The sequence below is a fragment of the Triticum urartu genome, chromosome 3A (genome assembly GCF_056163025.1).
Source record: "Triticum urartu cultivar PI428250 chromosome 3A, HENAU_Tu73, whole genome shotgun sequence".
Taxonomy (NCBI): domain Eukaryota; kingdom Viridiplantae; phylum Streptophyta; class Magnoliopsida; order Poales; family Poaceae; genus Triticum; species Triticum urartu.
The window spans coordinates 623,397,532-623,410,932 of record NC_141875.1 but is presented as its reverse complement, the minus strand read 5'-3'; the positions used below and the strand labels follow the sequence as shown (position 1 = coordinate 623,410,932).

General features: G+C 44.5%; 2 protein-coding genes across 6 annotated transcripts; both read right to left on the bottom strand.

Moving 5' to 3' along the window:
• Positions 1 to 1,734: 1,734 nt before the first annotated feature.
• LOC125545498 (uncharacterized) lies at positions 1,735 to 2,582 on the bottom strand. The gene has a single exon (XM_048709454.2). The coding sequence runs from the start codon at positions 2,481 to 2,483 to the stop codon at positions 1,977 to 1,979; it is 507 nt and encodes a 168-aa protein (XP_048565411.1). The 5' UTR covers positions 2,484 to 2,582; the 3' UTR covers positions 1,735 to 1,976.
• A 582-nt stretch (positions 2,583 to 3,164) lies between these two features.
• SUA (suppressor of abi3-5) lies at positions 3,165 to 12,171 on the bottom strand. 5 transcript variants are annotated; one of them, XM_048709451.2, is made up of 17 exons: positions 11,844 to 12,168; positions 10,620 to 10,749; positions 10,383 to 10,423; positions 10,007 to 10,192; positions 9,456 to 9,861; positions 9,294 to 9,365; positions 9,114 to 9,206; positions 8,944 to 9,023; positions 8,036 to 8,186; positions 6,602 to 6,686; positions 6,437 to 6,528; positions 6,294 to 6,362; positions 6,044 to 6,214; positions 5,573 to 5,741; positions 4,535 to 5,449; positions 4,042 to 4,232; positions 3,165 to 3,536 (listed from the first exon to the last, which is right to left on the bottom strand). In XM_048709451.2, exons 2-17 carry the CDS (start codon positions 10,665 to 10,667, stop codon positions 3,354 to 3,356), a joined length of 2,952 nt encoding a protein of 983 aa, XP_048565408.2. In that variant the 5' UTR covers positions 10,668 to 10,749; positions 11,844 to 12,168; the 3' UTR covers positions 3,165 to 3,353. The 5 variants fall into 5 exon arrangements, with proteins under 5 accessions (XP_048565408.2, XP_048565407.2, XP_087369758.1 ...); XM_048709450.2 differs by having other exon boundaries at positions 8,036 to 8,189; positions 11,844 to 12,167; XM_087513632.1 differs by having other exon boundaries at positions 3,536 to 3,676; positions 8,036 to 8,189; positions 11,844 to 12,169.
• Positions 12,172 to 13,401: the final 1,230 nt, after the last annotated feature.

The following is a 13,401-nucleotide window of genomic DNA, read 5'->3' as shown; positions in this document are numbered from 1 at the left end:
CATCGTCTCGCAGGGCCGCCTCATCTGTAGACAGGAGACAAAATTCCTCTAGGAAATCAAACAGATGAACCAGAAACTTGCAATCATTGTGAAAAGTGGGAATAAAAAGGTGGTGTTTTTCTCAAACCTTGGCCGCAAACCTGAAAACGTTTTTGGGCTCGGCGAGATCTCTAGCAGCATTGCGACCACAAACAGCACGGGACCAGGCAGGCGGGGTGTTGGGAAGGAATAGATGGGAGCTGAGTATTGTTATGTTGCAAGGGTAGACCTTTTCATTTTGCTGCCTCGCAGCTTATGTCTAAACCTTCTTGTTAATCAATGAAACTAGCAAGTCTCTTGCCTTCTTTAAAAAGGAGAATCGAATAATCATTTTAGAAGGTCTACGATCACAAAACAAGTGAAGGTCAGCTTTCGGGGTGGCTTCTTTCATTTGAAGTAACCTTTCCTTCTATTTTCATCTCTACTGTAGCTGTTTATTCATGAACATCGCAACGTACCAGCGATTCCACTCCTTGGTGATAGATACCACCACCATTTTAGACAGGCTATAGGCTCGGACGCCTATGATGAGATGCATTGGACCCAAGATAGATATCTCGTGCATTGTCGCTCCCAGTGTTGGTACCTGACCCGAACCTCCGACCATCCGGACAAAACGGTTGCCGTCGGGTTGCCCTCACGACGGCGCCGGCTGATCCATCTCCTCACTTTCGTCCCCACGCCCAGCGGCGAGCCCGGGAAGGAATAGTTTTCATTTTTCACCTCCGAAAACGAATTATGTACTACATAGACGGTATTACTGGTCCTCATCTTTGGTAGTAATTGGATTGGATTGCATTGCGATTTCGTTTCTTATCTCTTCTAAACAGCTGAACGTGTGTTGGTGCCACTTTTTCAGCGTGCGAAAAACTCACATGGCTCGCTCAGTTGAAAAATATAATATCTGTCCGAGCTGAGCTGATCATCAGTTGATTGTACCTGGACACGCTGGCCCATTGGTCGGTTAAACTAATAACGCATGCAGGCCCAGGCACATCCAACTCCAGATTCATTGATTGTGTGTGGTCACAAATGAAGCTGTGCCACAGTGCTGCACTGTGGCAGACATAAATAAAGCTCTACCCCTGTAGGTTCTACTACTACGCTGGTTCAAGTTATCTTGCCAGTAAACATTTCTCGGATAACCTGTGTTGGCATTGCGGCAGGTACATCATCAGTACCACTCTACTGGAGCACACATTGCTGCGTCTGGCCTTGTCTAAGTGCAGTGCTCCCATTGCTGACAAGATCACCGGAGCTACTACTCTACTCTGGAGTACCCATCAGTCATCATGCATTGCTGCACCTGGCTTTGTCTAACGAACTGCAGTGCTCCTATTACTGACAAGATCACCGGGCACACACCGCCTTTGTTCTTGTGCACTCGCAAAAGGCATAAATTTGACCTTAGATCGAAACTATTTTACAAACTAAACTGTTCTTGAAAGTATTTCACCCGGTTGATCTTTAATATGCAGTGTCTGACAGCAAGGCGCTGCACTCTACTGTGCAACGCCTAACACTTAGGCGCCACACTGTGCAGCGCCTAACTCTAAGGAGTTGCACTATACTGTGCAGCGCCTAGCTGTAAGGAGTTGCACAGTAGAATGCAGCGCCTTGTTGTCGGGCGCTACACAAAAGGGTCAGCAGTGTGAAATATTTTTAAAAGCAGTTTAGTTTGTGAAATGCTTTCCCTTTAAGGTTAAATTTGTCAGCTTTGCCTGTGCACTCACGGTTTGGGATAACAGTGTGGCAGTAATCTGGTACTATTTCCGTATTCACAGGGACGGACAGACGCCTACGAAAGGTGGGGAAAAGAGACAAACAATCATCAAGAAAGAAAAAGAGGACGGACGGCGGAAAGCGACGCGAGATTCCCGGCTCCGATCCGTGGCGGCCGGCGGCCGGGGGAATGCAATTCTTGTCATGTCGCTGATCTACTCCTCGATGGCGCCGAGCTCGATCTTGCCCTCGCTCTCCGGGATCGCCACCAGCACCGGCCGCCAGCTCCGCCGCATCAGGAGGCTCCGGAGGCCCCCGCCGGCGGCCCGGAACCTCCTCCCGCCCCCTCCGCTGGCCGCCCCCAACGCGCCGCCGGAGCCGGCGCGCCCCGCCTCCTCGTCGTCGTCGTCGTCGCTGTCGGCGTCGCAGCCGCATCCGCGCCGGGTGCGCCCCGCCTCCGGCGACGCGACGAACAGATCCCTCAGCGTGCGGCTCCCGCGGCCCACCAGCGGCTTCTTGTCCTCCTCCCGGCGCCCCGCGGGCTCCGGCAGCCCGCCGCCGACGCGGCGGCAGAGGAAGCGGCGCAGGCGCGACCCGCGGCGGCGCCGGAGGCGGTACCCGGGGCTGGTGGCGTAGGACGGCGCGGGGCTGCGCGAGGGGCTGGGCGCCCCCGCCGCGCACCGCGTCGCCAGCAGCTTGAACCGCTGTGGCAGCGTCGCCATGCGGCTGCGCTGCTCCCTCTCTCTCTCCCTCTAGTGCACTCTCAGTGGGTGCCTGTGATTTGGATCGGGCACTTCTGTACCGAGCAGTCGATCGAACCAGAGGAAAAAACAATGGAGGGCAGACTCGCCCGAAGTATATGACGGGTGGGCCCACACATGGAAATATAGAAAATCTTCATTCTGTGCCATTTTGTCCAACAGTCAGTCAAACATGTTGTCATCTTACAAGGAAAAAAACAAAGTGTGACCAGATCAAAATCCCAGGAAATACGTGCCATTTTATCATAAAAAATCTCTCAGTATACGACCAAATCCTCTGCAATTTTCCACGATCTTGGCCGTCCGACGGGGACAAACTGTGTTAGACTTATCAAGGGATGTTATGGTAGCTACAGTAAACCTAACTCTTCCTTGCAACTATAAAAATGTGGTTGCCAAGAGAATCCTTTTGGCTTTTATTTTTGTCTCGTGTTACTTTCATTCCCGTGAGTTTCTTATTCTAATTTTTGCTTGACATAACTTTTCAGGGGAAAACAGAACACAGCAGTAGACTAGCTGTGCACCATGCCAAACGTGCAACATACTTTCTTCTAGTGCGCAAGCGACGATTTCCACTAACAGGTAAATTTCGATACCATTGAATTCAAGTAGGCAAGAAAAGAAAAACAGGTACAGAGCTAGTTTCAGAACAATGTGAGTACACAAATTAAATCTGTACTCGGTGCTTAAATTACACCAAGATTTATGGAGCCAGACACATAAGATAAATTTAACAGTACAAATGCACACAGCATTGGGGGTTTTGACATTAACACCGATAAAAACGAGTATCCGGACTAATTATACACGACAATGAAATAAAGAAAGCACTTAGGACATCTCCCTGAATCTCGCAATGGCCTTCTTCTGGATTATGGTTTTATAGCTATCGCCAGCTCGGGCCTCCAGTGATGGGTCAGCAGCTCTCTTCTGCTGACTACCAAGCCCGGCTCTCACGTCACCAGGCTTGGCCTGCACCGGCTCCTTGATGCCACTGCCATCCTTTCCAAGGCCCTGGGTATTTTGCAAAATAGTTGCAAGGGAAAAATACCAATACATGCTCACGTCAGAAGGAATGTTCAAGACACCCAGCTTCCATTCTGTAGGAATTATTGGCAAACTGATCCATCTGTAGTCGTATTAACTTTGTGTGCCTAACAGTTTATGCCCAATAAATGTTTTAAGCTAAAAATATATTAAGTTTATAATTTATTCACAGTAACTTTAGCAATTTTCCAATTAAACAAAAGATGCAAAAAAATAATATTAGCTCAGTCAAGAGTGGCAAACAAGCAATTATTAAAGATAAGGTGAGCCAAGTTACAAAGGGATTGAAAAAAAACATTCAACATATTAAGATAAGAGGCCATGCACAATTGATTTTATTAAAACAACAACAGCAGAATGGTTTTCAAAAATATAGAAACAGCAAAAGCAAGAAAATTATGGAGGCACTAAAAACTTGTGTGATCCAATGCAGCATCCAAGAGGCTAAAAGCTGAGAAATAGGTAAACATACCAGTCCTTCTTGCCAGCCCATGTTGCGCAGAATTCGATTGCCCACATTGTTTTCGTCTATTGCTCTGTCAGCAGTGATCACCTCATAATTTTCAGTGTTGTCACTTTCACCAACAGAACGTTCACCCACCCCTGGAGGAAATGGCATTGATCCCATCTCACTTGAACCCTTTCGAGACGAATATTCACCAGCTTAACAAGGAATTTCCAGAATATTAATACAGATCTTGAACAAGCAAGACGGAAAACATTGGTCCTATAATGCATAATTGCGTAGGATCAAGCAACAGAGTCCATCCACACCAAGTTCGGCCTAATAAATAAAGGCTGGATATACTGTCAGCACTCAGTAGAACACAAATGAGAGTCACAAAATTTATCAAAGTAAGGGCACTATTTTGTTCGTGACATATTGTGCTCTAGAAATGAGTCTAGGAAAGAAGAAACAACTGTACAATGTGTCATGATGAGAAATAAAGAAAATGTATTCTTACTTGTATCCAGTCCATCATTGGGAAGCGATGAAGTTGATCCATATAGACTTCGTCTTTCTGCAGCCCGATCTCTGTACTGAGATTGCCCTGGTGCCTCGGAGAACCGTCGCTTAGCACTCCCAGAAACTGCAGGTGAAGCATATGATCCTAGAGAAGATAAATCTGTTTTGAAGGGTGTGGAAGCAGTGTGTATCTCGGTGTTTGTCATTAGCACACTTGTGCTTGCGGTTATATCAGAAGAAATACTGCCACCAGCATCAGATGATGCATGAAATGTGTTGACTGCTCCCCTGCCAGAACCTCTTATCACACCCATAACAGTAGTTCCTAAGCTATTACTAACAGGCCTAGGCTTTATGTCAGAATCCAGTATTTGAGAGCCTCCAGTTTCGCGGCCAAGAGAATTATATCCAGCAACCAAGTTCATGTCCTTAGAATTTCCAATATCAGACTTAGGTTTGGCCTTCAATGAGAATCCAATCGCACTGGATGAATTGTTTAATTTGTCAACAACGGATCTGGATGGTTCCTTATCATCAAGGGCAACATGTGTAGCCTGGCCTTCTTTATTCCTTTGCTTCCACATTGCTAGGACATTATTCATCTTCTTCTTATTGGCTAAAAGATTAGTTTTCGAGGCCAACTTTATCTCCTTTGCTTTCTCTTTTTCTTTCTTTTCAGCAGCCAACGCTGCATTGGCCGCAGCTTGAACAGCTTCAGGCAATGAAGTTTTCTCACTTTGTTTAACCGTGGCTGCAGGTGCAGAAATCACCACTTTCTTACCGCCATTACTTTGACTTTCATTGGCCATGTCCCCGGTTGCCTTATTGTTGTTGCTTTCATTACATGGAAGATACTGTTGAGTTTTCTGATCATACGAATACCAAACTCCAACATTACTGTCGTAGTAAAGGCCTGAAATAAGAACAATTTAATAAATTCAGTCATAAACATCTCCCAAGGCAAGGGGAGTGTAGCAGAACTGTTTCAGCTGCACAGATAAGCTTTCAGATAGCAACAGTATACTTGCGTACTTACCAGTATTTCCATCATAATAGAATCCAGAAGAAGAATCAAAGTAATAGCCCGATTTCTCATCCCAAACAAATCCGGACTGTGGAGCAGAAACATCTTTCTGAGATTCTGAATTACCATCTACATTGTCCTCAGCATTGTACTCTTTTGGGGCCCAACCCACAGCATCATACTGATCGAAAAGGTAAATAAGAGTAAATAACCAGACCATGTATAGAATCGGCAAAAACTGTATACCCCGAAATAAATAGATGCAGTTCTAGAATGTGTAGCATACGTTTTAAAATTATGTGTACGCAAAATGTAACAGCTAAGTGTCTGTATTTTAGATCATGTCAGTGACCAAGATAATGCCTATATTTGAAATGGAGATAGTAACATGAAAGCATGACGAAGTCTTAATTAACTACCAAAAAAAAGGCAAGGTAGTATGGCTTATCAATTTGACCAAAAATATGTATTACTATAACAGACCTGCTGGGCAAATGATGCAGCCTCGATGGCTGCTGCAGCAAGGCTGTTTGACTGTGAAGCCACCGATGCAGGTCCAAGCGTGCTTTTAGCATAGGCTACACGTAACACCTGGCCATTTTTCTCATGTCTAATCCCATTTGTAGCTTCAAGAGCTTTCGTGGCATCTTCAACCTAGCACAGATGGATGTATAGCGACTGTCAAAAATTTACATCAGATAAAACCTACTCCTAGTGATCCACTAGTACTTACCGAATGAAAATGAACAAATGCAAAACCTCTAGACACATGAGTAAATTTGTCCCGAACAAGCCGGATATCCTGCAGAGAGTTTGACATGTAACTCTACAGAAAAGAAACAATTATAGTTACAAGAGTTAATAGCTTCTGCCTACCTTTATTGGAGCATGTTTAGCAAATTCATATCGAAGCATTTCCTCGTCAGCATTTTCATCCAGACCACGAACAACTAAGACATGAGTTGGACCTGCAATGACAGTATATAATTAGGCAATGTACTACATATTTCACATAATTCTAAAAACAAGACACAAACTTGCCTATTTCAGATCCCCGTTTGCCAAACGGTTGAATGGAAGATGCTGCATCAGCTGGTGGAGCATCGTCAGTACGTGGCTCGTTGCACTGTGAGAATACAAGTAAACATGCAATTAGCTGGAAACGGAAAGCAAGAGCAACCACGAACTTACAAGTAGACAAGTAATTATCCAACAGCTGTTATTTGTCAGCCTTTAGCCCGTTACCATGTAACTAAGGCAGCATGGGACATGAGTTATTCTCAAACCTTACTAAATTGAACACAACTTATTATCTCAAAGGTGCTATTGCCAGGTTTCAAAAACCAGAACCTGGTCCGGCAGAGCCAAAAAGAGGTGACATGTTTTGGAAGATATGTTTTTCCACAGTTTGATGTTCAGAAAACATCCTGCAAGCAAATAATTTATGTGGACATGGAGGAGCAGGGTCCTATGTTACCAGAGTGTAGACATGTCCATGATCTATCGATGATCCAAGGTTTTGACTTTATTATTTTCTTCCTTCTATTTTTATTTTTATAACCCATTATGACAACACCCCCAAAAAAATGCAAGCAGTGGCAAATACGTGAGTTATATAACTGTTGTTGAGATTTGGACGACTGAATTTGGTTTTTCTTCGAAAGATAATTTAGTTGGAGTGGACAACAGATAGCATTGCAGTTGCAAGGATATAGGGTCTGTTTGGTTCCTAGCCACAATTTGCCACACCTCAAGTTAGGCAAGTTTGACCAAGTAGGTGGGCGTTCGGTTCTGGCCACACCTCAGGCAAAAATTATTTAATGAGCAATAAGCGCCACATGGCATACACACAAAAAGTGTGGCAAGATTCCCTGAGGCAACCCAAAATATGTCTAAAAATTTAAGCACCTCAAGTTAGGCAAGTGTGGCAAAAATAATATCGCAACATGTGACAAAGATGGCAAAGATAGTCACAAACCAAACAGGCCCATATAGATACTTCACATAGACATGAAGTCCAATCCATCCAACATCTGGGTGATGTAATTAATAATTGTATCCGGAAGCGTAAACATATGGAGACTCTTAACTAACTCTTAAGATGGAGATATTGTGAATACATAGGTTCAAGAAATCACAGATAATTGAACTGCTACAAGACACCCACTTTTCCGGACTAGGTTTTGCAACTCAATGTTAACAAGAGTCAAGAGATATATTGCGATTAAATGGGAAAACAAAGAAAGGTGCCCTCAGCGATTAAACCAGACTAAGTGGAAAACACATTGCATTTGGAAGGAATTAAGTGTAGATCACACCATTGACTGGGGGGAAATGAAGCAAATTAGATTTCAGAGTAATGCAATTTGCTTTCTTAAATACCAATATCTCCATTTTCTGTATGTAAAGCATAACTTAACTTCCTAATAAAGAATTGCTACACAGTAATTTGCATTACATGAGACCAGAATATACCTGAAAACAGGAGGTTCTGCGGGCAAAATTCATACAGCCACATATAGTACATATCCAATCACATGCTGTGGATATGGTCCTGCGCCCGTAGGTAGACCTCGTAATATGTTCTTGTCCAAAAGAATCACCACTCGTCCCACCAGTTGGTTTACTACTGCAGGGATGATGGCAGTCAGCAGAAATTGTTACAGCACAAACATAATAGATAAGGAATATGACTATGAGCACAAAAGGACTATGGTATATAAGAGCAAAAATCTTTAGAAGAGAGAATATAACGGCTCAAAAAGTCATTTCTGTACAAGTTAAAGTTAATGTTCTATTTAATCTCCTCCGGATGTCCCTTTCTGCATAGTGACCTCATGTACAAATAAATGACATACAATACAAGAATAGCATTCAAAGCTGGCAAAGTATCAAAACAAAATCTATTATGCCAATCTTTAATGCCAGCAAATAAACTATAAATTATTGTCTCATTTGATTTCGCCTACATCATATGCAATTTGGATCAGTGGATGGCAGTTGGCAATTAGCTTGGATTGCTAATGGGCAGACAGAACTTGTTCAAACGGTAGTAAACACAAAAAGGTACACCAAGAGAGAGTCATCTGACAGTTTGGCATATCAATGCAAGCTCCAGTGAGAATTACTAACATGATGATTGTGAGACAAAAGAGAACCAGTGGTTCCACAATCATGGATTCTTATGGCACGACAATAACCAAGTATGGTGTCCATACTAATTGATTCGAGCAGTGTACAAGCTTTGCAGTTCTTACAATTATAAAGCTATTGTATTAAAATTTTCAGAAAGACATTAGCTTAACGGCAATTCTGAAGTTGCATAATCAACAACTGCATCACACGAATAATTTGCACTGCATCTTGAAGGTAAGGACACAGACCTGTACTCAGAAAATATCTGCCTACCATCAATTAGAAGGCCATTGTCTCCAGTAGCTTCCTTCATTTTGCGGGCAGCTTCCTGTTGGAGCACACAAATCTTTGTGAGCATAACAGCAATTGGCAGTCTAAATCAGTAATTAACAGCTCCGAGCACTTGTACGGTTAGTACCACAGTAGGGAAGTCAATAAAAGCAAATCCTCGAGACACGCCGGAGGGTCGTTCCTTGATCACACGCACACTACGAAGAGGGCCATACTCAGCCTAAAAGAGACCAGACCCAAATGATTAAAATGAACGAGACAATACACTTCCAACCACTTTTAACAGTTTATGACGAGGAACTTGTACAAGAATCTGATATAGGTCATCTTCATTGGTCTTCTGGGACAGACCCTTAAGAACAACAGTCGCAGATGGCGCCTGCAAGTAATAATGCAAATTTAATTAGCTTTTATATGTTATAAAACACGAAAGGAAAATATAAGTATGCCCTCAGTCCTCAGTCCTCACCACCAAATCATCATGCCTTCTTTCATCCCAGTCCTGTTCTCCTCTTCTCTCAAAGCGAGTATCATCATAGAAGCCATCCCTTTGGCCCCAATTACGACTTTTGCCACGTGGAGACCATGACCTTGACCGAGATCTTGATCGGTTATCACGCCCACGTGACCGAGAACGGCTATGGCGGACATATGGGCTTTCGTCTCTTTCATGACTTAACCCTTTTCTTTCACGTTCATGCTCAAACGAGTCAAGTCTTCTCCGACTACTATCTCTCCTGCTCCTCCCATAGTCCGAATCACAGCTGTAGCGTCCGTATTGATGATCTCTCTCATAGTTATCTTCTCCGCCTTGGTAACGGTCTGCAAACTCAGCACCAAACTCCCCACGATCTCTACTTCCAATCCTTTTGTTCCTATGAACAGAAAAATCACAACAACCAGATTAACAGTCATTCTCTTCTTTTTTTTTTGAAGTAACACGATAATTATCAGTCTTTCAACCCCACTATAGGAATCAAATTCATGATATTCCCATCATTGCAAAAATCAGAAGTGTACCTTCTGTACTCTTTTGTAGTTGCAAATTCTTCATCGAAATTTCTTCGAGGCTGAGACCACATGGTGCCAGCAGAGGGTGGTGGTGGATACATATTTCTATCATGTATATCTGGACCAAATCCACCCCTTCGATCACTAGGAAAGCCTTCATCCACATATCTCCTACCAATGTAGGATTCACCAGCCCTGCAAATTGAGTTAGCACTTAGCAGTAGGAATATGGTAATATGACAAAGCACTTCAAGGGGGAAATGCATGTCAAATATAAATGGACAAACATTACATCTACTTTAAGAATACAAGGTACCAATATTAAGTACATATAAGAAGCACTTGGTGTTTATATGCATATTTTAACAGGAAATACTTGACTCACCTAAAGTCTGGCTCATTAATGGCGCCATACCCATCAGGTGCCTGTAGATTCAACAGAGTAAGTTGAGTCAGCAGCAAAGTCTACAGAACAGGCAGGTAAATCCATTCCATTTAAGCAACGGCCGCTTCTTGAATTTATTTACAACATAACGCTTGTTACACGGAAGGCAATCACATGCCACTAGATCTGCTATCTTCAGCATCCTTGGTAGTTAATAAAGAAAAAGGCTGCAATTACACTGTTGTTCTCCCATCCATGCTGTGGAGCATATCGCCCACGATCCATTTCCAGAATTCAGCACTCGTGTTATCCTGCTAATTCTTGGTGATCTTCCAAATTTTGGGGCGTAGATATTTTTTGGTGTATCCTGTAAAAAAAAGCATGACACCATAAAGTTAAGCCATCATATCACTACATCACACTGGAACTTCTGCAGGGAACAAAAATAAATCATCTGAAATTCAAGTGTTAATCAATCCATGAGCATTTGTTGCTGCTAGATATGGCCATTCCTCAACTTACTTATCATATTGTGGACTACATTTTGTGTTAATTATACCAGAGGCATGTCCGGAATGCAGGAACTGTGCATAGAACAGAACGATTTGTCCAGAATTCTGATGGGTTCCTGCGTTCGGAATAGGGCCAATGCATCGGAGAAAAATACAAAATGCAGCATGAGTACAACAATGGCAAGCTCTGCTCCACCGGGATGAACTTACCAGGGAGGGAATTAGTTTATAAGAATAATTGCACCCACCAGCTTATGGTTTTTCCCATGGTACACTAATAGAAGGATGATAAAAAAATCATTCTTCAAATTAAAACACAAATAGCAAAACAGACCACAGATATTAGATCAGCTTTAACTCTCTGTGTTCTGACCTAATATCACAGACAAACCCTTTAAAGCATACAAGTAGAAGAATCCTAACCCATAGGCTTCAATAAATAAGTCCATCATACTGTTTTTGTGTGTGCAGTTTCCTAATATGCCAATCCAACCGGTTTCCAGACATGCAAGTGCTGAAAAACTAACTGTTGATGAGAAAAAATTAGAGCATCAACCATTTACCTTCAGATACTGGATATACCAATATAGCTTGGCCTATTTACTTAAGTCTATGCATTAGATTTCTTCTCCTAGTGCATGGTTTGACTGCCATATTAGATCAGAACAAGGGTATTTGCTTTGCCGGACTTTTCTTAAACATGAATGCTAAAATCAAAGATAATTTTCTCGCAGCCATGGCTTAAATAACTACAGATTACTCACTGTCACCCCATAGACCACAGCAAAATCGGGACACCATGCGCAAACAAAATTGCTCACCGGAAACATCTGATCTGAGCACCCGTGCACGGCATATATTTCTCCAGTCAACACCATATACTTCCCCAATCAACCGCATATAAGACTCGATTGCACAACAAATACTGCAGTAATTGATTAGAAAATACCTTGCGAACAGATAGGCGGAGGCGAGCTCGTGCGGAACCGCAGCCGTGTGCGAGATCGTGCGCGAGCTGACGGGCGCAGCCGCCAGAAGTCGTGGTGGGCCACGGCCGGAGTCGTGGCAGAGAGCCGCGGCGAAGGTGGGCCACGGGACCTGGCGGAGGAGATGAAGAGGGGAGGAGATGAATCGGACGGGGGGCGGGAGGGGATGGCGGCGCCGGCGGCGGGAGTGGCGGGGCCGGAACCCTAGTCTCGGGGCAAAGAGATGTGTAGAGAGCGGGCGAAGGAGGAGACGCGGTTCGGGACAGGTGGTTCGGGTTTGGGTCGCGGTCTCGTGCGCTGGCAGACCGACTCGACGGCGATTTCTCTTTTGCTTTCTTCCGTGGAAAGTCGTTTTTTTTTAAGCAACGTGGAAATCGGTTTTAAACCTAGAGTTTATACGGCTCCTCGAAATTAAACTTCAACCTCCTAATTCCTGAAATCGTCATCTTAAAAAATCAGATCAAACAATTCAAAACGGCCGGTCGCACCCAATGTCCCCACGCGGCAATGGGTCGCGTGTACACCGTGCCTCCTCCCCACCTTGTCTTCTTCTCTAGCGAGTACTACGTGGTCACACGTCGTCATTTTTCCACCACTCCCTAACCTCAAATCCCCCTCACTCGTCTAGCCCACCCCGAAGCTCCAAAACTATCTCTATTGTGCTCCTTGAGTCGGTCGCGCGCATCCGCCCACATGCACCTCATTGGTCCTCAATGTCGCATGCGGCCGAAGCACACCCCCCCCCCTTGCCCAAGTGACATCTAGCTCCTCCTTTGCCTCCCCTCCCCAAGGGCGAGAGATGCCAACACATGCGTTGCGGGCCGGGGGGGAGGGGGCACCAATGTTGTAGCATGCATCATCGCTCGCCTCGGGTCACCATTCATGCGAGATGCAAGGGCCGGTCGCATTGCAACAAGTGGGATGCTTCGTGTTGGGGATATTACTACTGGGCGTAAACCGGCCAAGAAAGGCCGGGTTAACTTCATCCGTAGTTGATTATGCTTGAAGCCCATGTAGACAGAAGCGGAAAGGTCCAGGGCCCAGAACCGGTTTAAGGCCCGTAGCTGTGAACCGGCATTTGTATGAAACTTGTATTGTAAGATAGAAAGAGTGGAGACCGAACCGGACACGTTTATGAGCCGGTCTCGGGACTCTGTAAACCGACGGATGCCGCCCATGTATATAAGGGGACGACCCGGCAGCGGTTCAGGACAACAGACAACAACTCGAGAGCCAGACAAAGCGGATTCGCTCCCTGGCCTTCGAAATCCTAGCAATACCAATCACAACTAGACGTAGGCTTTTACCTTCCTCGAAGGGGCCGAACTAGTATAAAATTCCCCGTGTCCCTTTGTCCGGTTTAACCCCTTAAAGCTAACCCGTAGCGATGGCTCCACGACTAAGTCCTTTCACAAGGACATCTGTCGTGACAAACCCATGACAGTTGGCGCCCACCGTGGGGCTATCGCACGGTGGTTTTGAGTTCTTGAAGGGCAGCTTCGATGGACTTAAGGGATACGA